At 49.1% G+C, this 23185-nt stretch overlaps 1 protein-coding gene across 3 annotated transcripts in view; it reads right to left on the bottom strand.

Moving 5' to 3' along the window:
- LOC112238986 (protein-tyrosine sulfotransferase 1) overlaps positions 1-23185 on the bottom strand; it is a 142301-nt gene that overhangs the window by 927 nt on the left and 118189 nt on the right. The window contains exon 4 of one of the 3 annotated variants that reach the window (XM_042297711.1): positions 196-231. The exons of the other annotated variants lie outside the window; for them this stretch is intronic. Within the exon in view, the coding sequence (XP_042153645.1) occupies positions 196-231 (36 nt within the window). The remainder of the gene's footprint in view (positions 1-195; positions 232-23185) is intronic. 3 annotated transcript variants of the gene reach the window in all.

Below are 23185 nucleotides of genomic sequence, written 5' to 3'. Positions count from 1 at the left end.
GGTCATTTTTTTTTTACTCAAGGAGAAGTTTAGGAAAAAGTATTTTAAGTAAAGCATCTACGGTGAGGGCTGGATCGATTAAGGGTATCCCCCTAAAAGGCCTGTTTCCTATGTAGTGCATAACTTTAGATCAGGACCCAGATAGGGAATATGGTGCCATTTGGGTCTGAAGATTCAATTGGTTATGCTACCCACCTGTGGCGGGTTAGGCTTCTCTGGAGTCTTCTGAAGCTGGAGAGAAGAAGAAGATAGACTTGTTAAGACTTGTGGGCATTATGGGAATTCTCTGGTCTGGAAGAGAAGGATGGTTCATCTGCCTCTCCCCTAACTGGGGTGTAGGTTTCTCTGGAGTCTTCTGAAGATGGGCATTATGGGAATTCTCTGGTCTGGGACTGGAGTAGGAGGGATGGTGCATTATGGGACTTGGGACGTTGTAAATCAACGTTTGTGTCAAAAAGTATGAACTGTTGAAAGAAGTCAAATTCATCATGGCTCTGCGCAACAACAACTACACTTCACAGAATCAGTGTTCACACGCTGGTAGCATGTCGTGTGTGCTTGCTGTCCCACGGTGGCAGTAGAACTCTTCCCCAAAAAAACAACACATCAGTTCAGTGACAAATCAAAAAAAAAAGGACCAACAGGAGACAGACAATGTGGTTAAAACCGCTGACAGAGAGGAAGTGTTCCTAAAAAGACGAACACAAAAGGTGAGAAATGAGTCCGGAGAACAACAGTCTAGACTACAGTACAACAGACAGAAAAACTTAGTCATAGACAGCACGACAACAAAAAACGAGACGAGAAATTCATGGAAAAAGCAGATGGAAAATTGTAACCAGATTTCCAATGAACAGCGGCCACCATTTTGCCACTAATATAGATAGCTGCAGAACATAACTACAGGCAGAATAGTTACTGTACCTGAGATTGTTCTCTTAGAAACTCAGGTAGCTGAAATTCACCTTTAAAGACCTGGAGAAAAAAAGGACTGGGTTTAGAGGCTAGGTAACATTTAAAGGCCTGGGAACACAAAGGACTGGGTTTAGAGGCTAGGTAACATTTAAAGTCCTGGGAACACAAAGGACTGGGTTTAGAGGCTAGGTAACATTTAAAGTCCTGGGAACACAAAGGACTGGGTTTAGAGGCTAGGTAACATTCAAAGGACTGGGTTTAGAGGCTAGGTAACATTTAAAGTCCTGGGAACACAAAGGACTGGGTTTAGAGGCTAGGTAACATTTAAAGTCCTGGGAACACAAATGACTGGGTTTAGAGGCTAGGTAATATTTAAAGGCCTGGGTTTGGAGGCTAGGTAACATTTAAAGTCCTGGAAACACAAAGGCCTGGGTTTAGAGGCTAGGTAATATTTAAAGTCCTGGGAACACAAAGGACTGGGTTTAGAGGCTAGGTAACATTTAAAGTCTTGGGTTTAGAGGCTAGGTAACATTTAAAGTCCTGGGAACACAAAGGACTGGGTTTAGAGGCTAGGTAACATTTAAAGGACTGGGAACACAAAGGACTGGGTTTAGAGGCTAGGTAATATTTAAAGGCCTGGGTTTAGAGGCTAGGTAACATTTAAAGTCCTGGGAACACAAAGGACTGGGTTTAGAGGCTAGGTAACATTTAAAGGCCTGGGAACACAAAGGACTGGGTTTAGAGGCTAGGTATCATTTAAAGGCCTGGGAACACAAAGGACTGGGTTTAGAGGCTAGGTAACATTTAAAGTCCTGGGAACACAAAGGCCTGGGTTCAGAGGCTAGGTAACATTTAAAGTCCTGGGAACACAAAGGACTGGGTTTAGAGGCTAGGTAACATTTAAAGTCCTGGGAACACAAAGGACTGGGTTTAGAGGCTAGGTAACATTTAAAGTCCTGGGAACACAAAGGTCTGGGTTCAGAGGTAAGTTATGTAAAGGAACACATGGGCAGAAGATCCAGATCTAAAGATTATGTGACTTAAAACCCTGATGAAACATGTTGGTTTTGACTTTAAACAACAAAGAAGCATTTTCATCAACTTCCACCGTTCTCAAAGAGTTGCCAAATATCCTCTTTACCTAAGATGATTCAAACTTTCTCCTGTTACCTTGCAATCAGTTATAACGCAGCCTCGGCTCTAGCGTCAATGTATCAATGTGTCCACTTCCTCTCACTAAGTCCAGCAGGATGAGCTAAGAGCAGTGTAGCTTTAACACTGCTGTTCTGATTGACTGGTATGTGTTTTTTTTCCATGGCTCAGGACACATTGACAGTCTCCTGAGACAGGTCTGGCTAAGGACACATTGACAGTCTCCTGAGACAGGTCTGGCTAAGGACACATTGACAGTCTCCTGAGACAGGTCTGGCTAAGGACACATTGACAGTCTCCTTCGACAGGTCTGGCTAAGGACACATTGACAGTCTCCTTCGACAGGTCTGGCTAAGGAAACAGTGACAGTCTCCTTCGACAGGTCTGGCTCGGGAAACATTGCCAGTCTCCTTCGACAGGTCTGGCTCGGGAAACATTGCCAGTCTCCTGAGACAGGTCTGGCTCGGGAAACATTGCCAGTCTCCTTCGACAGGTCTGGCTCGGGAAACATTGCCAGTCTCCTTCGACAGGTCTGGCTCGGGAAACATTGACAGTCTCCTTCGACAGGTCTGGCTCGGGAAACATTGACAGTCTCCTTCGACAGGTCTGGCTCGGGAAACATTGACAGTCTCCTGAGACAGGTCTGGCTCGGGAAACATTGACAGTCTCCTGAGACAGGTCTTGGCATGTTAATGACTTAGAAGCTCAGTATTCAGTACACATGTAAGTAAGTCCTTCCCCCCGTCAACGACGGGGAGAGTGTTTAACTGAGGACTTGTCACAGTATTCAGAGATGACAATAGAGAGAGAAGAGAGAGAGAGGAAGAGAAGAGAGAGCGAGAGAAGAGAAGAGAAAGAGAGCAAGAGAAGAGAGAGAGAGACAAGAGAGAGGAAGAGAAGCGAGAGAGAAAAGAGTGCGAGGAGTTGGCCAGCACCGAAGCCCAGAACAGCAAAGGCAGGGGGAAGAGAAAGAGGCAGACAGACTAGAGAAAGACAGACAGACTACAGAGAGTGGAGGAGAGAGCATAAGAGTGACAGAGCCACAGAGAGAGGGAGAGGTGGAGGAGAGAGCATAAGAGTGACAGAGCCACAGAGAGAGGGAGAGGTGGAGGAGAGAGCATAAGAGTGACAGAGCCACAGAGAGAGGGAGAGGTGGAGGAGAGAGCATAAGAGAGAGGGAGAGGTAGAGGTAGAGGTAGAGGGAGAGCAGGGCATAAATGGGTTACGGTTATCCTGTTCTCATACAGTAGGAAGCAGCCAACATGTCGACATCTGGCTGACGGAGCATTTCAAAGTACCGTGTCCACAGAGGGACAACATCAGAGAGAGAGGATGCCGATAAGGAGAGAGAGAGGAGGGAGAGAGATGGGAGAGAAGGAGAGAGATAGGGAGAGAGAGGAGGGGAGAAGGGGAGAGTGGAGGGGAGAAGGGGAGAGTGGAGGGGAGAAGGGAAGGGAGGAAAGGAGGGTCAGTGTCCTTAAACAGGGTCAGAGTGACCTCATATCCTGGCTTTCACTACTGGCTTTGCAGTGTGTGTGTGTGCATTGCTATGTCTCGGCTGGTCGCACGGCCTCATTCTAAGATGAAGACTCTCCTGTCTTAGATAAACTCCTGGCCCAGGAGATGAAGCCTCTCCTGTCCTAGATAAACAACTAGCCCAGGAGATGAAGACTCTCCTGTCCTAGATAAACTCCTGGCCCAGGAGATGAAGACTCTCCTGTCTTAGATAAACAACTAGCCCAGGAGATGAAGACTCTCCTGTCCTAGATAAACAACTAGCCCAGGAGATGAAGACTCTCCTGTCTTAGATAAACAACTAGCCCAGGAGATGAAGACTCTCCTGTCCTAGATAAACAACTAGCCCAGGAGATGAAGACTCTCCTGTCTAGATAAACTCCTGGCCCAGGAGATGAAGACTCTCCTGTCCTAGATAAACTCCTGGCCCAGGAGATGAAGACTCTCCTGTCTTAGATAAACAACTAGCCCAGGAGATGAAGACTCTCCTGTCTAGATAAACAACTAGCCCAGGAGATGAAGACTCTCCTGTCCTAGATAAACAACTAGCCCAGGAGATGAAGACTCTCCTGTCTAGATAAACAACTAGCCCAGGAGATGAAGACTCTCCTGTCCTAGATAAACAACTAGCCCAGGAGATGAAGACTCTCCTGTCTAGATAAACTCCTGGCCCAGGAGATGAAGACTCTCCTGTCTTAGATAAACTCCTAGCCCAGGAGATGAAGACTCTCCTGTCCTAGATAAACAACTAGCCCAGGAGATGAAGACTCTCCTGTCTTAGATAAACAACTAGCCCAGGAGATGAAGACTCTCCTGTCTAGATAAACTCCTGGCCCAGGAGATGAAGACTCTCCTGTCTAGATAAACTCCTGGCCCAGGAGATGAAGACTCTCCTGTCTAGATAAACTCCTGGCCCAGGAGATGAAGACTCTCCTGTCTAGATAAACTCCTGGCCCAGGAGATGAAGACTCTCCTGTCTAGATAAACTCCTGGCCCAGGAGATGAAGACTCTCCTGTCTAGATAAACTCCTGGCCCAGGAGATGAAGACTCTCCTGTCTAGATAAACTCCTGGCCCAGGAGATGAAGACTCTCCTGTCTAGATAAACTCCTGGCCCAGGAGATGAAGACTCTCCTGTCTAGATAAGCTCCTGGCCCAGGAGATGAAGACTCTCAGGAGATTCTTATCACTTCTTCATCCACATACAGTGAGAGAGGAAGAGGAGGTAGTTCTGAGTAGCTAGACATGACGGACAGAGAGGAGGTAGTTCTGAGTAGCTGGACATGACAGAGAGGAGGTAGTTCTGAGTAGCTAGACATGATAGAGAGGAGGTAGTTCTGAGTAGCTAGACATGATAGAGAGGAGGGGTAGTTCTGAGTAGCTAGACACGATAGAGAGGAGGTAGTTCTGAGTAGCTAGACATGATAGAGAGGAGGTAGTTCTGAGTAGCTAGACATGATAGAGAGGAGGTAGTTCTGAGTAGCTAGACATGACAGAGAGGAGGGGTAGTTCTGAGTAGCTAGACACGACAGAGAGGAGGTAGTTCTGAGTAGCTAGACACGATAGAGAGGGGTAGTTCTGAGTAGCTAGACATGATAGAGAGGAGGTAGTTCTGAGTAGCTAGACACGATAGAGAGGAGGTAGTTCTGAGTAGCTAGACACGATAGAGAGGTAGTTCTTAGTAGCTAGACACGATAGAGAGGAGGTAGTTCTGAGTAGCTAGACACGATAGAGAGGAGGTAGTTCTGAGTAGCTAGACACGATAGAGAGGAGGTAGTTCTGAGTAGCTAGACACGATAGAGAGGGGTAGTTCTGAGTAGCTAGACATGATAGAGAGAGGAGGTAGTTCTGAGTAGCTAGACACGATAGAGAGGAGGTAGTTCTGAGTAGCTAGACACGATAGAGAGGTAGTTCTTAGTAGCTAGACACGATAGAGAGGAGGTAGTTCTGAGTAGCTAGACACGACAGAGAGGAGGTAGTTCTGAGTAGCTAGACATGATAGAGAGGAGGTAGTTCTGAGTAGCTAGACATGATAGAGAGGAGGTAGTTCTGAGTAGCTAGACATGACGGACAGAGAGGAGGTAGTTCTGAGTAGCTACACATGACGGACAGAGAGGAGGTAATTCTGAGTAGCTAGACACGACGGACAGAGAGGAGGTAGTTCTGAGTAGCTAGACACGATAGAGAGGAGGGGTAGTTCTGAGTAGCTAGACATGACAGAGAGGGGTAGTTCTGAGTAGCTAGACATGACAGAGAGGAGGTAGTTCTGAGTAGCTAGACATGATAGAGAGGAGGTAGTTCTGAGTAGCTAGACATGACGGACAGAGAGGAGGGGTAGTTCTGAGTAGCTAGACACGACGGACAGAGAGGAGGTAGTTCTGAGTAGCTAGACATGACAGACAGAGAGGAGGTAGTTCTGAGTAGCTAGACACGATAGAGAGGAGGTAGTTCTGAGTAGCTAAAGGACAGAGAGGAGGTAGTTCTGAGTAGCTAGACATGACAGAGAGGAGGTAGTTCTGAGTAGCTAGACATGACAGAGAGGAGGTAGTTCTGAGTAGCTAGACATGATAGAGAGGAGGTAGTTCTGAGTAGCTAGACATGACAGAGAGGAGGTAGTTCTGAGTAGCTAGACATGATAGAGAGGAGGTAGTTCTGAGTAGCTAGACATGACGGACAGAGAGGAGGGGTAGTTCTGAGTAGCTAGACACGACGGACAGAGAGGAGGTAGTTCTGAGTAGCTAGACATGACAGACAGAGAGGAGGTAGTTCTGAGTAGCTAGACACGATAGAGAGGAGGTAGTTCTGAGTAGCTAGACATGATAGAGAGGAGGTAGTTCTGAGTAGCTAAAGGACAGAGAGGAGGTAGTTCTGAGTAGCTAGACATGACAGAGAGGAGGTAGTTCTGAGTAGCTAGACATGACAGAGAGGAGGTAGTTCTGAGTAGCTAGACATGATAGAGAGGAGGTAGTTCTGAGTAGCTAGACATGACAGAGAGGAGGTAGTTCTGAGTAGCTAGACATGATAGAGAGGAGGGGTAGTTCTGAGTAGCTAGACACGACAGAGAGGAGGTAGTTCTGAGTAGCTAGACACGACGGACAGAGAGGAGGTAGTTCTGAGTAGCTAGACACGACGGACAGAGAGGAGGTAGTTCAAAGCGTTAACAAACTCTTATGAAAACTCTTATGGTTCCAAACTAGAACACAACACTGTCTGCTTTTCCATATGTTCTGGTGTGTTACTGTATTTAACAGTACCCTGAATCAGGCTGTGACCAGGGAGGTGTGTGTGTGTTACTGTATTTAACAGTACCCTGAATCAGGCTGTGACCAGGGAGGTGTGTGTTACTGTATTTAACAGTACCCTGCGTCAGGCTGTGACCAGGGAGGTGTGTGTGTGTTACTGTATTTAACAGTACCCTGCGTCAGGCTGTGACCAGGGAGGTGTGTGTGTGTTACTGTATTTAACAGTACCCTGCGTCAGGCTGTGACCAGGGAGGTGTGTGTTACTGTATTTAACAGTACCCTGCATCAGGCTGTGACCAGGGAGGTGTGTGTGTTACTGTATTTAACAGTACCCTGCGTCAGGCTGTGACCAGGGAGGTGTGTGTTACTGTATTTAACAGTACCCTGCGTCAGGCTGTGACCAGGGAGGTGTGTGTTACTGTATTTAACAGTACCCTGCGTCAGGCTGTGACCAGGGAGGTGTGTGTGTTACTGTATTTAACAGTACCCTGCGTCAGGCTGTGACCAGGGAGGTGTGTGTTACTGTATTTAACAGTACCCTGCGTCAGGCTGTGACCAGGGAGGTGTGTGTGTTACTGTATTTAACAGTACCCTGCGTCAGGCTGTGACCAGGGAGGTGTGTGTTACTGTATTTAACAGTACCCTGCGTCAGGCTGTGACCAGGGAGGTGTGTGTGTTACTGTATTTAACAGTACCCTGCGTCAGGCTGTGACCAGGGAGGTGTGTGTTACTGTATTTAACAGTACCCTGCGTCAGGCTGTGACCAGGGAGGTGTGTGTTACTGTATTTAACAGTACCCTGCGTCAGGCTGTGACCAGGGAGGTGTGTGTTACTGTATTTAACAGTACCCTGCGTCAGGCTGTGACCAGGGAGGTGTGTGTTACTGTATTTAACAGTACCCTGCGTCAGGCTGTGACCAGGGAGGTGTGTGTGTTACTGTATTTAACAGTACCCTGCGTCAGGCTGTGACCAGGATGCTCTGAGAGGAGAGGTCATACTTCAGGGAGAGTCACAGAAGAGCTCTACTTCTCAAACCACCACAGGCTTGGCACCAACCTGCTGGATGGATTTTTCTGAGCCAGCCACGAGGCTGGAGCCGCCTGGTGTTGCCCTGCCCTTAGGCTCTCTGTGGGTGTGGCTGCTTGACTGTCTTAGTTGGTGCCTGGTAATGCCCAAATAGCACCCTATGGTTGCCATTTGGGATATATCCTGGAACTGTACCCTGGGTGAGGCTGTGCCACCGTGGAACATTCTCTCTCTCCCTCCTTCCTCCCCCCCTCTCTCCTTCCCCCTCCCTCCCTCCCTCTCTCCCCCCCTCTCTCCTTCCCCCCCCTCTCTCTCCTTCCCCCTCTCTCTCCTCCCCCCTCTCTCTCCTTCCCCCTCTCTCTCCTCCCCCCTCTCTCCTTCCCCCTCTCTCTCCTTCCCCCTCTCTCTCCTTCCCCTCCCTCTCTCTCCTTCCCCCTCCCTCTCTCCTTCCCCCTCCCTCTCTCTCTCCTTCCCCCTCCCTCTCTCTCCTTCCCCCTCCCTCTCCCTCTCTCTCCTTCCCCCTCCCTCTCCCTCTCTCTCCTTCCCCCTCCCTCTCTCTCCTTCCCCCTCCCTCTCTCTCCTTCCCCCTCCCTCTCTCTCCTTCCCCTCCCTCTCTCTCCTTCCCCTCCCTCTCTCTCCTTCCCCCCCTCTCTCCCTTCCCCCCTCTCTCTCCTTCCCCCTCTCTCTCCTTCCCCCCTCTCTCTCCTTCCCCCTCTCTCTCCCCTCCCTCTCTTCCCTCCCCCTCTCTCTCTCCCTCCCTCTCTCTCTCCCCTCCCCTCTCTCTCTTCCCTCCCCTCTCCCTCGCCTTCCCTCCCCCTCTCTCTCCTTCCTTCCCCCTCTTCCCTCCCCCTCTCTCTCGCCTTCCCTCCCCCTCTCTCTCCTTCCTTCCCCCTCTTCCCTCCCCCTCCCTCTCTTCCCTCCCCTCTCCCACACAACCCAGGCGATTTCATCAAACTCTAGTTATCATTCCTGAGAAGGGATGAGGAAAAGTAAGTAACCAAGGGCTGAGATATTTATCCTGAGGCCAGTAACCAAGGGCTGAGATATTTACCCTGAGGCCAGTAACCAAGGGCTGAGATATTTACCCTGAGGCCAGTAACCAAGGACTGAGATATTTACCCTGAGGCCAGTAACCAAGGACTGAGATATTTACCCTGAGGCCAGCAACCAAGGGCTGAGATATAGCTCTGAAGTTAACTATTTACACATGAAACCCTGACGCAAACCAGCTCTGACAAAAACTCCACAACGAACGTTGACCATGCGCAGTCGATCACCTGCTGGGTGTCTACGAACGCTGGCGATTCAACATGTAGAATAGTCAGGAAATTAACAGAAAATGGACATCCGGTGTTCTGTGGTCAGAAGCGTTGCTTTGAATCGTCTCCGGCTGCACTGACGCCATTGACCGCTCAGGGTTCCAATCACCAAATGGGTCTCTGTGTATTGACAACTGGACACCATAGGTTCATAAGTTCTCTCCATTCATTCTCAACCTCATCATCATGGTCTTCTCAGTGTTGCTTTGGAGCGGGCGGGGAGACCAGAGAACATATGGATCTCTTTGTCATCATGGATCAGAGACCATGCAAAGCCACTTAAAAGATATTGATTGTGTCTTTGGAGCTCATCCAGGAGTCAATCATTTACATTTAGGAATGGGACGGGACCAGAAGTTACATTTAGGAATGGAACGGGACCAGAAGTTACATTTAGGAATGGAACGGGACCAGAAGTTACATTTAGGAGTGGAACGGGACCAGAAGTTACATTTAGGAACGGGACCAGAAGTTACATTTAGGAACGGGACCAGAAGTTACATTTAGGAACAGGACCAGAAGTTACATTTAGGAACGGGACCAGAAGTTACATTTAGGAGTGGAACGGGACCAGAAGTTACATTTAGGAGCCTGTCCGCTGATTGAGTTTGACATCCCTGGGCTAGCGTATCTATTTATGGAACTAGCTATTTATTTAGCTAAAAACATGGGAGCCTAACATTAGCTAGCTAGCTAGTTAGCTGCTGGGAGGATGCCATGTCATAGGAGAAGTTGGTAAGTGAATTACTTTTTCCCCTCATGTCGTTTTTCGTTGGCTACAGCTAGAGATGCTGCAGGTGTCATTTGGTTAGCTAGCAAGAAATGAGAATCGCTTTGCTAACTAGCTACAGTGCCTTGCAAAAGTATTCGGCCCCTTGAACTTTGCGACCTTTTGTTACATTTCAGGCTTCAAACATAAAGATATAAAACTGTATTTTTTTGTGAAGAATCAACAACAAGTGGGACACAATCATGAAGTGGAACGACATTTATTGGATATTTCAAACTTTTTTAACACCACCATGTTTGACAGTGGGGCTGCACTGAAAGTAAAGGGGCTCAATAATTTTGCACGCCCAATTTTTCAGTTTTTGATTTGTTAAATTTTTTTGAAATATCCAATAAATGTCGTTCCACTTCATGATTGTGTCCCACTTGTTGATTCTTCACAAAAAAATACAGTTTTATATCTTTATGTTTGAAGCCTGAAATGTGGCAAAAGGTCGCAAAGTTCAAGGGGGCCGAATACTTTCGCAAGGCACTGTATGTTGAACTTCAATGACTGATATCCACAGTTAGCATCTCTTAGTTGTCAATCATATGTATTTGGCATCGATCAAAATGGGTGGGCTTGGCAGGCAGGTTCCCCATTCAGTTGTCAAAACATGGGTTGGGACCAGCATGCATTGCCAGGCAAGCTGCAGAAGGACGAGCAGGCTACTAATTCCTCCATCGTTTATCAGGGCAATTTTGACGGCCAACTAGCTGAAAAGGTTTGAGAGGGTTTATCTAAACACTCTCTCGTTAAATTTGAGCACATCTCGCTCTGGCTAACACTAGTTGTTGATTATGTGTACAACTGAGGGAGAGAGAGCCTAACATTTCATGGTTGTTTGATCAATAGGAAAGTTCCCAAATGTAAGAGGACTCCCGTGGTGTTGACATATTTGCAGACATCCATTCAGGTATATTTTGTGGCTTTTGGTGAATACGTTCCAATGATCTAAAGTCACTCTGTTGCTACTTCCTGTAAACACACAGTCCAGTTCATAGTGAATGATGACAGGCCCTACTGCCTGGAAACACACAGTCCAGTTCAAAGTGAATGATGACAGGCCCTGCTTCCTGGAAACACACAGTCCAGTTCAAAGTTTCTATCTCAAAGCCATCAGACTGTTCAACAGCCACCACTAACATTGAGTGGCTGCTGCCAACACACTGACTCAACTCCAGCCACTTTAATAATGGAAAAATTGATGTAAAAAATGTATCATGAGCCACATTAAACAATGCCACTTTATATAATGTTTACATACCCTACATTACTCATCTCATATGTATATACTGTACTCGATACCATCCACTGCATCTTTCCTATGCCGTTCTGTACCATCACTCATTCATATATTTTTATGTACATATTCCTCATTCCTTTACACTTGTGTCTATAAGGTAGTTGTTGTGAAATTGTTAGGTTAGATTACTCGTTGGGTTATTACTGCATTGTCGGAACTAGAAGCACAAGCATTTCGCTACACTCGCATTAACATCTGCTAACCATGTGTATGTGACAAATAAAATGTGATTCGAAAGTGAATGATGTCAGGCCTGTGTGGCAAATTATTTATTTGCATATGACATTGATATGAAACAGAGGGTAAATATTTGGGATGGGGCTGCCCCCTAGTATTCAAGACCCAGGAAGAAAGAGAGCACTTCCACGTGTGGCACGGTTCCATCATATGGCGACAGTTAACATCCAGATGCAACATTAACCGAGGGGAAGAGGCTGTAACTCTACATGTAAACCCACTGGTATGGATTCAACAGTCACCTGGTCCTGTAAACCCACTGGTATGGATTCAACAGACACCTGGTCCTGTAAACCCACTGGTATGGATTCAACAGACACCTGGTCCTGTAAATCCACTGGTATGGATTCAACAGTCACCTGGTCCTGTAACTCTACATGTAAACCCACTGGTATGGATTCAACAGTCACCTGGTCCTGTAACTCTACATGTAAACCCACTGGTATGGATTCAACAGTCACCTGGTCCTGTAACTCTACATGTCAACCCACTGGTATGGATTCAACAGTCACCTGGTCCTGTAACTCTACATGTCAACCCACTGGTATGGATTCAACAGTCACCTGGTCCTGTAACTCTACATGTCAACCCACTGGTATGGATTCAACAGTCACCTGGTCCTGTAACTCTACATGTAAACCCACTGGTATGGATTCAACAGACACCTGGTCCTGTAAATCCACTGGTATGGATTCAACAGACACCTGGTCCTGTAAACCCACTGGTATGGATTCAACAGACACCTGGTCCTGTAAACCCACTGGTATGGATTCAACAGACACCTGGTCCTGTAAACCCACTGGTATGGATTCAACAGACACCTGGTCCTGTAAACCCACTGGTATGGATTCAACAGACACCTGGTCCTGTAAACCCACTGGTATGGATTCAACAGTCACCTGGTCCTGTAACTCTACATGTAAACCCACTGGTATGGATTCAACAGACACCTGGTCCTGTACACTGACTGACATCAGTCGATGATAGGACTTAGACAAGTTGTAAATGCAACAAGTTTTGATATTGTATCATACAATACCATTCACAGCTTTCCCCCCCAAAGTGTATGGTTTGGTTACATATATTTTAGAGGCTATTTCTACAGAAAATGTGTATAAAACCCGCATAAACTGTATTTATAATGATATGGCAATATTGTAGGTTGACAGTAATTCTAATAACATCATACTTCTAATATAGAACATCATACTTCTAATATAGAACATCATACTTCTAATATAGAACATCATACTTCTAATATAGAACATCATACTTCTAATATACAGTGGGGCAAAAAATTATTTAGTCAGCCACCAATTGTGCAAGTTCTCCCACTTAAAAAGATGAGAGAGGCCTGTAATTTTCATCATAGGTCCACTTCAACTATGACATACAAAATGAGGGAAAAAAATCCAGAAAATGACATTGTAGGATTTTTAATGAATTTATTTGCAAATTATGGTGGAAAATAAGTATAGTATCTGTCTGTCTGTCTGTGACTACAGCCTGTCTGTCTGTCTGTCTGTCTGTGACTACAGCCTGTCTGTCTGTCTGTCTGTCTGTGACTACAGCCTGTCTGTCTGTCTGTCTGTCTGTCTGTGACTACAGCCTGTCTGTCTGTCTGTCTGTCTGTGACTACAGCCTGTCTGTCTGTGACTACAGCCTGTCTGTCTGTCTGTCTGTGACTACAGCCTGTCTGTCTGTCTGTCTGTGACTACAGCCTGTCTGTCTGTCTGTCTGTGACTACAGCCTGTCTGTCTGTCTGTCTGTCTGTGACTACAGCCTGTCTGTCTGTCTGTCTGTCTGTCTGTGACTACAGCCTGTCTGTCTGTCTGTCTGTCTGTCTGTGACTACAGCCTGTCTGTCTGTCTGTCTGTCTGTGACTACAGCCTGTCTGTCTGTCTGTCTGTCTGTGACTACAGCCTGTCTGTCTGTCTGTCTGTGACTACAGCCTGTCTGTCTGTCTGTCTGTGACTACAGCCTGTCTGTCTGTCTGTCTGTCTGTGACTACAGCCTGTCTGTCTGTCTGTCTGTCTGTCTGTGACTACAGCCTGTCTGTCTGTCTGTCTGTCTGTCTGTGACTACAGCCTGTCTGTCTGTCTGTCTGTCTGTGACTACAGCCTGTCTGTCTGTCTGTCTGTCTGTGACTACAGCCTGTCTGTCTGTCTGTCTGTGACTACAGCCTGTCTGTCTGTCTGTCTGTCTGTGACTACAGCCTGTCTGTCTGTCTGTCTGTCTGTGACTACAGCCTGTCTGTCTGTGACTACAGCCTGTCTGTCTGTCTGTCTGTGACTACAGCCTGTCTGTCTGTCTGTCTGTGACTACAGCCTGTCTGTCTGTCTGTCTGTGACTACAGCCTGTCTGTCTGTCTGTCTGTCTGTGACTACAGCCTGTCTGTCTGTCTGTCTGTCTGTCTGTGACTACAGCCTGTCTGTCTGTCTGTCTGTCTGTCTGTGACTACAGCCTGTCTGTCTGTCTGTCTGTCTGTCTGTGACTACAGCCTGTCTGTCTGTCTGTCTGTCTGTGACTACAGCCTGTCTGTCTGTCTGTGACTACAGCCTGTCTGTCTGTCTGTCTGTCTGTGACTACAGCCTGTCTGTCTGTCTGTCTGTCTGTGACTACAGCCTGTCTGTCTGTCTGTCTGTCTGTGACTACAGCCTGTCTGTCTGTCTGTCTGTCTGTGACTACAGCCTGTCTGTCTGTCTGTCTGTCTGTGACTACAGCCTGTCTGTCTGTCTGTCTGTCTGTGACTACAGCCTGTCTGTCTGTCTGTGACTACAGCCTGTCTGTCTGTCTGTGACTACAGCCTGTCTGTCTGTGACTACAGCCTGTCTGTCTGTCTGTGACTACAGCCTGTCTGTCTGTGACTACAGCCTGTCTGTCTGTCTGTCTGTGACTACAGCCTGTCTGTCTGTCTGTCTGTGACTACAGCCTGTCTGTCTGTCTGTCTGTGACTACAGCCTGTCTGTCTGTCTGTCTGTGACTACAGCCTGTCTGTCTGTCTGTCTGTGACTACAGCCTGTCTGTCTGTCTGTCTGTGACTACAGCCTGTCTGTCTGTCTGTCTGTGACTACAGCCTGTCTGTCTGTCTGTCTGTGACTACAGCCTGTCTGTCTGTCTGTCTGTGACTACAGCCTGTCTGTCTGTCTGTCTGTGACTACAGCCTGTCTGTCTGTCTGTCTGTGACTACAGCCTGTCTGTCTGTCTGTCTGTGACTACAGCCTGTCTGTCTGTCTGTCTGTGACTACAGCCTGTCTGTCTGTCTGTGACTACAGCCTGTCTGTCTGTCTGTGACTACAGCCTGTCTGTCTGTCTGTGACTACAGCCTGTCTGTCTGTCTGTGACTACAGCCTGTCTGTCTGTCTGTGACTACAGCCTGTCTGTCTGTCTGTGACTACAGCCTGTCTGTCTGTGACTACAGCCTGTCTGTCTGTCTGTCTGTCTGTGACTAAAGCCTGTCTGTCTGTCTGTATGTATGTGACTACAGCCTGTCTGTCTGTGACTACAGCCTGTCTGTCTGTCTGTATGTATGTGACTACAGCCTGTCTGTCTGTGACTACAGCCTGTCTGTCTGTCTGTATGTGACTACAGCCTGTCTGTCTGTCTGTATGTATGTATGTGACTACAGCCTGTCTGTCTGTGACTACAGCCTGTCTGTCTGTCTGTCTGTGACTACAGCCTGTCTGTCTGTCTGTCTGTATGTATGTGACTACAGCCTGTCTGTCTGTGACTACAGCCTGTCTGTCTGTCTGTATGTATGTGACTACAGCCTGTCTGTCTGTGACTACAGCCTGTCTGTCTGTCTGTATGTGACTACAGCCTGTCTGTCTGTCTGTATGTATGTATGTGACTACAGCCTGTCTGTCTGTGACTACAGCCTGTCTGTCTGTCTGTCTGTGACTACAGCCTGTCTGTCTGTCTGTCTGTATGTCTGTGACTACAGCCTGTCTGTCTGTGACTATAGCCTGTCTGTCTGTCTGTATGTATGTGACTACAGCCTGTCTGTCTGTCTGTCTGTGACTACAGCCTGTCTGTCTGTCTGTATGTATGTGACTACAGCCTGTCTGTCTGTGACTACAGCCTGTCTGTCTGTCTGTATGTATGTGACTACAGCCTGTCTGTCTGTGACTACAGCCTGTCTGTCTGTATGTCTGTGACTACAGCCTGTCTGTCTGTCTGTCTGTGACTACAGCCTGTCTGTCTGTCTGTCTGTCTGTATGTATGTGACTACAGCCTGTCTGTCTGTGACTCCAGCCTGTCTGTCTGTGACTACAGCCTGTCTGTCTGACTATAGCCTATACTGCTACGTATTTAATGTGAAGAGCGTCTGTCTAAAACCTCTTGGAAGAGGAGGATCACTGGTGGCGTCAAGGCGTCGCTAAGGAGAGGGATGACAACATCTCTCTTAAAAAGACATCAGGCTGTGCAGTTATGTCCCGTTACCGTGGCAACACGTTGCCAGAGAACCGCCCACGTCGCCGATACAAGAACAGAGCTAGGAGAGCCGCTTCTGGACGGTTCTCAAGGTAACCCAGGACACACATAACACAGTTTCACTCTCTTGAACTACCTGTTATGTTTCTCTAAAACACCCACTAACAGATATCAGCAGCACCCCCCTCTCCTGTGTAACCCCTTGTCTACAGGTCTGAGCTAACAGATCTACGGGGTTAATCCACATCGTGTACTGTAGCAGAGCAGGGAGGGAGGAGAGCGGGGAGGGGTGGGGGGAGAGGGAGGAGAGCGGGGGAGGGGTGGGGGGGGAGAGGGAGGAGATGGAGGAGGGGGAGGTGGAGGGAGGAAAGGAGGCGAGGGAAGAGAGGAGAGAGGAAAGAGGAGAGTGAGGAGGGGAAAGAAGAGATTGGGGAGGGGAAAGAGGAGATTGGGGAGGGGAAAGAGGAGATTGGGGAGGGGAAAGAGGAGATTGGGGAGGGGAAAGAGGAGATTGGGGAGGGGAAAGAGGAGATTGGGGAGGGGAAAGAGGAGAGTGAGGAGGGGAAAGACAGAGGAGAGCAGGAAGGGGAGGGAGGAGAGGGAGGAGGAGGGGAAAGAGGAGATTGGGGAGGGGAAAGAGGAGATTGGGGAGGGGAAAGAGGAGATTGGGGAGGGGAAAGAGGAGAGGGAGGAGGAGGGATAGAGGAGAGTGAGGAGGGGAAAGACCGAGGAGAGCAGGAAGGGGAGGGAGGAGAGGGAGGAGGAGGGGAAAGAGGAGATTGGGGAGGGGAAAGACAGAGGAGAGCAGGAAGGGGAGGGAGGAGGAGGGGAAAGAGGAGATTGGGGAGGGAAAGAGGAGATTGGGGAGGGGAAGGGAGAGGGAGGAGGAGGGATAGAGGAGAGTGAGGAGGGGAAAGAAGAGATTGGGGAGGGAAAGAGGAGATTGGGGAGGGGAAAGAGGAGATTGGGGAGGGGAAAGAGGAGATTGGGGAGGGGAAAGAGGAGAGTGAGGAGGGGAAAGACAGAGGAGAGCAGGAAGGGGAGGGAGGAGAGGGAGGAGGAGGGGAAAGAGGAGATTGGGGAGGGGAAAGAGGAGATTGGGGAGGGAAAGAGGAGATTGGGGAGGGGAAAGAGGAGAGGGAGGAGGAGGGATAGAGGAGAGTGAGGAGGGGAAAGACCGAGGAGAGCAGGAAGGGGAGGGAGGAGAGGGAGGAGGAGGGGAAAGAGGAGAGTGAGGAGGGAAAGAGGAGATGAGGGAGGAGGAGGGGAAAGAGGAGATTGGGGAGGGGAAAGAGGAGAGTGAGGAGGGGAAAGACAGAGGAGAGGAGATTGGGGAGGGGAAAGAGGAGAGTGAGGAGGGGAAAGACAGAGGAGAGCAGGAAGGGGAGGGAGGAGAGGGAGGAGGAGGGGAAAGAGGAGAGTGAGGAGGAGGGGAAAGACAGAGGAGAGCAGGAAGGGGAGGGAGGAGAGGGAGGAGGAGGGGAAAGAGGAGAGTGAGGAGGGGGAAAGAGGAGATGAGGGAGGAGGGGAAAGAGGAGATTGGGGAGGGGAAAGAGGAGAGTGAGGAGGGGAAAGACAGAGGAGAGCAGGAAGGGGAGGGAGGAGAGGGAGGAGGAGGGGAAAGAGGAGAGTGAGGAGGAGGGGAAAGACAGAGGAGAGCAGGAAGGGGAGGGAGGAGGAGGGGAAAGACAGAGGAGAGCAGGAAGGGGAGGGTGGATTGGGTCATTTAGCAGATGCTCTTATCCAGAGAGACAGTCGTGAGTACATACGTTTTCGTACTGGTCCCCGGTGGGAATCGAACCCACAACCCTGGTGTTGCAAGCGCCATGCTCTACCAACACACACACTATTGTGTGGGAGAGATGGTAACTATAACCATATAGGTGAGACCAGAGACAGAGCGGGGCCTAGGGAATGTGTGTACACACACACTCCGAGACACCAACAAAAACATGTCAACACACTCCCACAGGCTTTTACACATGTCACCGATGATGACAGGAATGCACAAACACAGGCTGACATATACAATTGCAGTCTGTATACACACACACACACACTTTTGTGGAGACAGAGACAGAGGGTTAGTCCTGGAACCAATCATTAACACCCCCTCTTCAATTTGTGAAACGTTAAATTACTTGTGACGGTGTCCAATTTCATCCAAAGCTCTTGAGACCTCTCTCTCTGTCTGTCTCCTCTCTCTCTCTGTCTGTCTCCTCTCTCTTTCTCTCTCTCCTCTCTCTCTCTGTCTTCTCTCTCTCTCTCTGTCTCCTCTCTCTCTCTCTGTCTCCTCTCTCTCTCTGTCTCCTCTCTCTCTCTGTCTCCTCTCTCTCTCTCTCTCTCTCTCTCTCTCTCTGTCTCCCTCCCTCTCTCTCTGTCTCCCTCCCTCTCTCTCTCTCTGTCTCCTCCCTCTCTCTCTCTCTCTCTCTCTCTGTCTCCCTCCCTCTCTCTCTCTCTGTCTCCTCCCTCTCTCTCTCCTCCCTCTCTCTCTGTCTCCTCCCTCTCTCTCTCTCCTCCCTCTCTCTCTGTCTCTCCTCCCTCTCTCTCTGTGTCTCCTCTCTGTCTCCTCTCTCTCTCTGTCTCCTCTCTCTCTCTGTCTCCTCTCTCAATCCCTCTCTCTGTCTCCTCTCTCTCTGTCTCCTCTCTCTCCTCTCTCTCTCTCTGTCTCCTCTCTCTCTCTGTCTCCTCTCTCCCTCTCTCTCTCTCTGTCTCCTCTCTCTCTGTCTCCTCTCTCTCTCTGTCTCTCTGTCTCCTCTCTCTCTCTGTCTCTCTGTCTCCTCTCTCTCTCTGTCTCCTCTCTCCATCCCTCTCTCTCTCTGTGTCTCCTCTCTCTCTCTCTGTCTCCTCTCTCGCTCTCTGTCTCCTCTCTCTCTCCTCTCTCTCTGTGTCTCCTCTCTCTCTCTGTCTCCTCTCTCTCTCTGTCTACTCTCTCTCTCTGTCTACTCTCTCTCAGTCTCCTCTCTCTCAGTCTCCTCTCTCGCTCTCTGTCTCCTCTCTCTCTCCTCTCTCTCTGTGTCTCCTCTCTCTCTCTGTCTCCTCTCTCTCTCTGTCTACTCTCTCTCTCTGTCTACTCTCTCTCTCTGTCTCCTCTCTCTCTCTGTCTCCTCTCTCTCTCTGTCTCCTCTCGCTCTCTGTCTCCTCTCTCGCTCCTCTCTCTCTCCTCTCTCTCTCCTCTCTCTCTGTGTCTCCTCTCTCTCTCCTCTCTCTCTCTGTCTACTCTCTCTCTCTGTCTACTCTCTCTCTCTGTCTACTCTCTCTCTCTGTCTACTCTCTCTCTCTGTCTACTCTCTCTCAGTCTCCTCTCTCTCCATCCCTCTCTCTCCCAACCTTTCCATCATATCCCTCCCCTTTTAACCGAGGCATTCACCCACCACTGGAAATTCCCCAGAAGTAGCACAATGGTGTTGATCATCCCTGGGGTCGCTCCTCCTTTCAGCCCACTGCGGCTAGCGACCGACATGTGTGACTGCTTCGCGTGATGTATTGTTCTCTCTACCTTCCTGCCCTTTGTGCTGTTCTCTGTGCCCAATAACGTACCATGTTGTGGTCATGTGTTGCTACCATGTTGTGGTCATGTGTTGCTACCATGTTGTTGTCGTGTGTTGTCGTGTGTTGCTACCATGTAATGTCATGTGTTGCTACCATGTTGTGGTCATGTGTTGCTGCCATGTTGTTGCCGTGTGTTGTCGTGTGTTGCTACCATGTTGTTGTCGTGTGTTGCTACCATGTTGTTGTCGTGTGTTGCTACCATGTTGTGGTCATGTGTTGCTACCATGTTGTGGTTGTGTTGCTGCCATGTTGTCGTCGTGTGTTGTCGTGTGTTGCTACCATGTTGTGGTCGTGTGTTGCTACCATGTTGTGGTCATGTGTTGCTACCATGTTGTGGTCATGTGTTGCTACCATGTTGTGGTCATGTGTTGCTACCATGTTGTCGTCGTGTGTTGCTACCATGTTGTGGTCATGTGTTGCTACCATGTTGTGGTCATGTGTTGCTACCATGTTGTGGTCATGTGTTGCTACCATGTTGTCGTCGTGTGTTGCTACCATGTTGTGGTCATGTGTTGCTGCCATGTTGTTGCCGTGTGTTGCTACCATGTTGTTGTCGTGTGTTGCTACCATGTTGTGGTCGTGTGTTGCTACCATGTTGTCGTCGTGTGTTGCTACCATGTTGTCGTCGTGTGTTGCTACCATGTTGTCGTCGTGTGTTGCTACCATGTTGTCGTCGTCTGTTGCTACCATGTTGTCGTCGTGTGTTGCTACCATGTTGTCGTCGTGTGTTGCTACCATGTTGTCGTCGTGTGTTGCTACCATGTTGTCGTCGTGTGTTGCTACCATGTTGTCGTCGTGTGTTGCTACCATGTTGTCGTCGTGTGTTGCTACCATGTTGTCGTCGTGTGTTGCTACCATGTTGTCGTCGTGTGTTGCTACCATGTTGTCGTCGTGTGTTGCTACCATGTTGTCGTCGTGTGTTGCTACCATGTTGTCGTCGTGTGTTGCTACCATGTTGTCGTCGTGTGTTGCTACCATGTTGTCGTCGTGTGTTGCTACCATGTTGTCGTCGTGTGTTGCTACCATGTTGTCGTCGTGTGTTGCTACCATGTTGTCGTCGTGTGTTGCTACCATGTTGTCGTCGTGTGTTGCTACCATGTTGTCGTCGTGTGTTGCTACCATGTTGTCGTCGTGTGTTGCTACCATGTTGTCGTCGTGTGTTGCTACCATGTTGTCGTCGTGTGTTGCTACCATGTTGTCGTCGTGTGTTGCTACCATGTTGTCGTCGTGTGTTGCTACCATGTTGTCGTCGTGTGTTGCTACCATGTTGTCGTCGTGTGTTGCTACCATGTTGTCGTCGTGTGTTGCTACCATGTTGTCGTCGTGTGTTGCTACCATGTTGTCGTCGTGTGTTGCTGCCATGTTGTCGTCGTGTGTTGCTGCCATGTTGTCGTCGTGTGTTGCTGCCATGTTGTTGTCGTGTGTTGCTGCCATGTTGTTGCCGTGTGTTGCTACCATGTTGTCGTCGTGTGTTGCTACCATGTTGTTGTCATGTGCTGCTGCTACCATGTTGTTGTCGTGTGTTGCTGCCTTGCTGTTGTCTCTGTTGTCGTGATGTGTGTTATGTCCTGTTTTAATCCCAGGCCCCCGTCCCCATAGGAGGCCGTCATTGTTAAAAAGAAGTATTTGTTCTTAAACTGACTTGCCTAGTGCAAATAAAAGGTTAAAAGAAAACATTTAATATAAATAACAAATACACTGGAGGGGCTGTGGTCCAAACTAGGGCACCAGAATAAAGAGGCTGGTGCTTGGGATGCTGCAGCCGAGGTTAATGAAGGGTAGTTTATCTGCACCATTAGTCAAAATGACAGAGTGCCTCATGCAAAAGGTGAAGGTTTATACTGTAGAGCTCTGCATGTGCGTGTGTGTGTGTGGTAGATGTTTAGGAAGAAGAATTGGTCCCAGATGAACTGAATATACAGAGAATGAGAACATTCTAACAGCCAGGTGGTCTGCTATATATCTGCCTCCCTCCAAACATCCCTCCCCAAAACTACCCCCCACCCATCTCCCTCCAAACATCCCTCCCCAAAACTACCCCCCAAACATCTCTCCCCAAACTAGCCCCCACACCCATCTCCCTCCAAACATCCCTCCCACCCATCTCCCTCCAAACATCCCTACCCCAAACTAGCCCCCACCCATCTCCTCCAAACATCCCTCCCCCAAACTAGCCCCCCACCCATCTCCCTCCAAACATCCCTCCCCAAACTAGCCCCCCACCCATCTCCCTCCAAACATCCCTCCCCCAAACAACCAACCATTCTCCACCTAAACCTCTACCAACCACCATACCTCCCTTCCTTCTCTCCCCCAAACTACCCCTCCCCATCTCCTCCAAACATCCCTCCCCAAACTACCCCCCCACCCATCTCCCTCCAAACATCCCTCCCCCAAACTACCCCCCACCCATCTCCCTCCAAACATCCCTCCCCCAAACTAGCCCCCCACCCATCTCCCTCCAAACATCCCTCCCCCAAACTACACCCCACCCATCTCCCTCCAAACATCCCTCCCCCAAACAACCAACCATTCTCCACCTAAACCTCTACCAACCACCATACCTCCCTTCCTTCTCTCCCCCAAACTACCCCTCCCCATCTCCTCCAAACATCCCTCCCCCAAACTACCCCCACCCATCTCCTCCAAACATCCCTCCCCAAACTACCCCCACCCATCTCCCTCCAAACATCCCTCCCCCAAACTAGCCCCCCACCCATCTCCCTCCAAACATCCCTCCCCCAAACTACACCCCCACCCATCTCCTCCAAACATCCCTCCCCCAAACTACACCCCCAACCCATCTCCTCCAAACATCCCTCCCCCAAACTACACCCCCAACCCATCTCCCTCCAAACATCCCTCCCCCAAACTACACCCCCAACCCATCTCCTCCAAACATCCCTCCCCCAAACTACCCCCCAACCCATCTCCCTCCAAACATCCCTCCCCAAACTACCCCCACCCATCTCCCTCCAAACATCCCTCCCCCAAACTACCCCCCCACCCATCTCCCTCCAAACATCCCTCCCCCAAACTAGCCCCCCACCCATCTCCCTCCAAACATCCCTCCCCCAAACTAGCCCCCACCCATCTCCTCCAAACATCCCTCCCCCAAACAACCAACCATTCTCCACCTAAACCTCTACCAACCACCATACCTCCTTCCTTCTCTCCCCCAAACTACCCCTCCCCATCTCCCTCCAAACCTCCTCCCTACCCTCCTCTCTGACCCCTCCAGACTGACACCCCCTACCACCCCAGGCTGTAAGACTCAAAAACACATACTACTTACACAACAACATTTAACAGAGGTCACTTCTCTACACCCAAGATGTTAAGCAGCGTGCCTAAACACACATACATACATGATAGCGTGTGTGTGGTGTGTGCGTAGCGTGTGTTTGGTATGCGTGCCTGTGTGTCTGTGTACCCAGTTTGTTCTTTAGCCACTAGAGAGAATAAATCCATAAAGGATCAAGTCAAATGGAAAACAAATTGAGAGTTAAAGAGTAGCTGGCTATCTCCTTACTGTAATACTCTTCATATGGTTACCGTGCATCGTAACTTCACAACGCCCCTTCTCCTCTGAGAGACAATTAGGATAACAAAAGATCAATACAGACTGTTAGTAAAAATAAAATAAGAATTTGAGAAGTGCTGCTGTATGTTGGTTTCTCAGATGATACATTGAAGTTGCTGCCACAAACCAACAGACC

This window comes from Oncorhynchus tshawytscha, linkage group LG14 (genome assembly GCF_018296145.1).
Source record: "Oncorhynchus tshawytscha isolate Ot180627B linkage group LG14, Otsh_v2.0, whole genome shotgun sequence".
Lineage (NCBI taxonomy): Eukaryota > Metazoa > Chordata > Actinopteri > Salmoniformes > Salmonidae > Oncorhynchus > Oncorhynchus tshawytscha.
The sequence above is the reverse complement of the archived record's forward strand: the minus strand, read 5'-3'. Positions and strand labels throughout refer to the sequence as shown.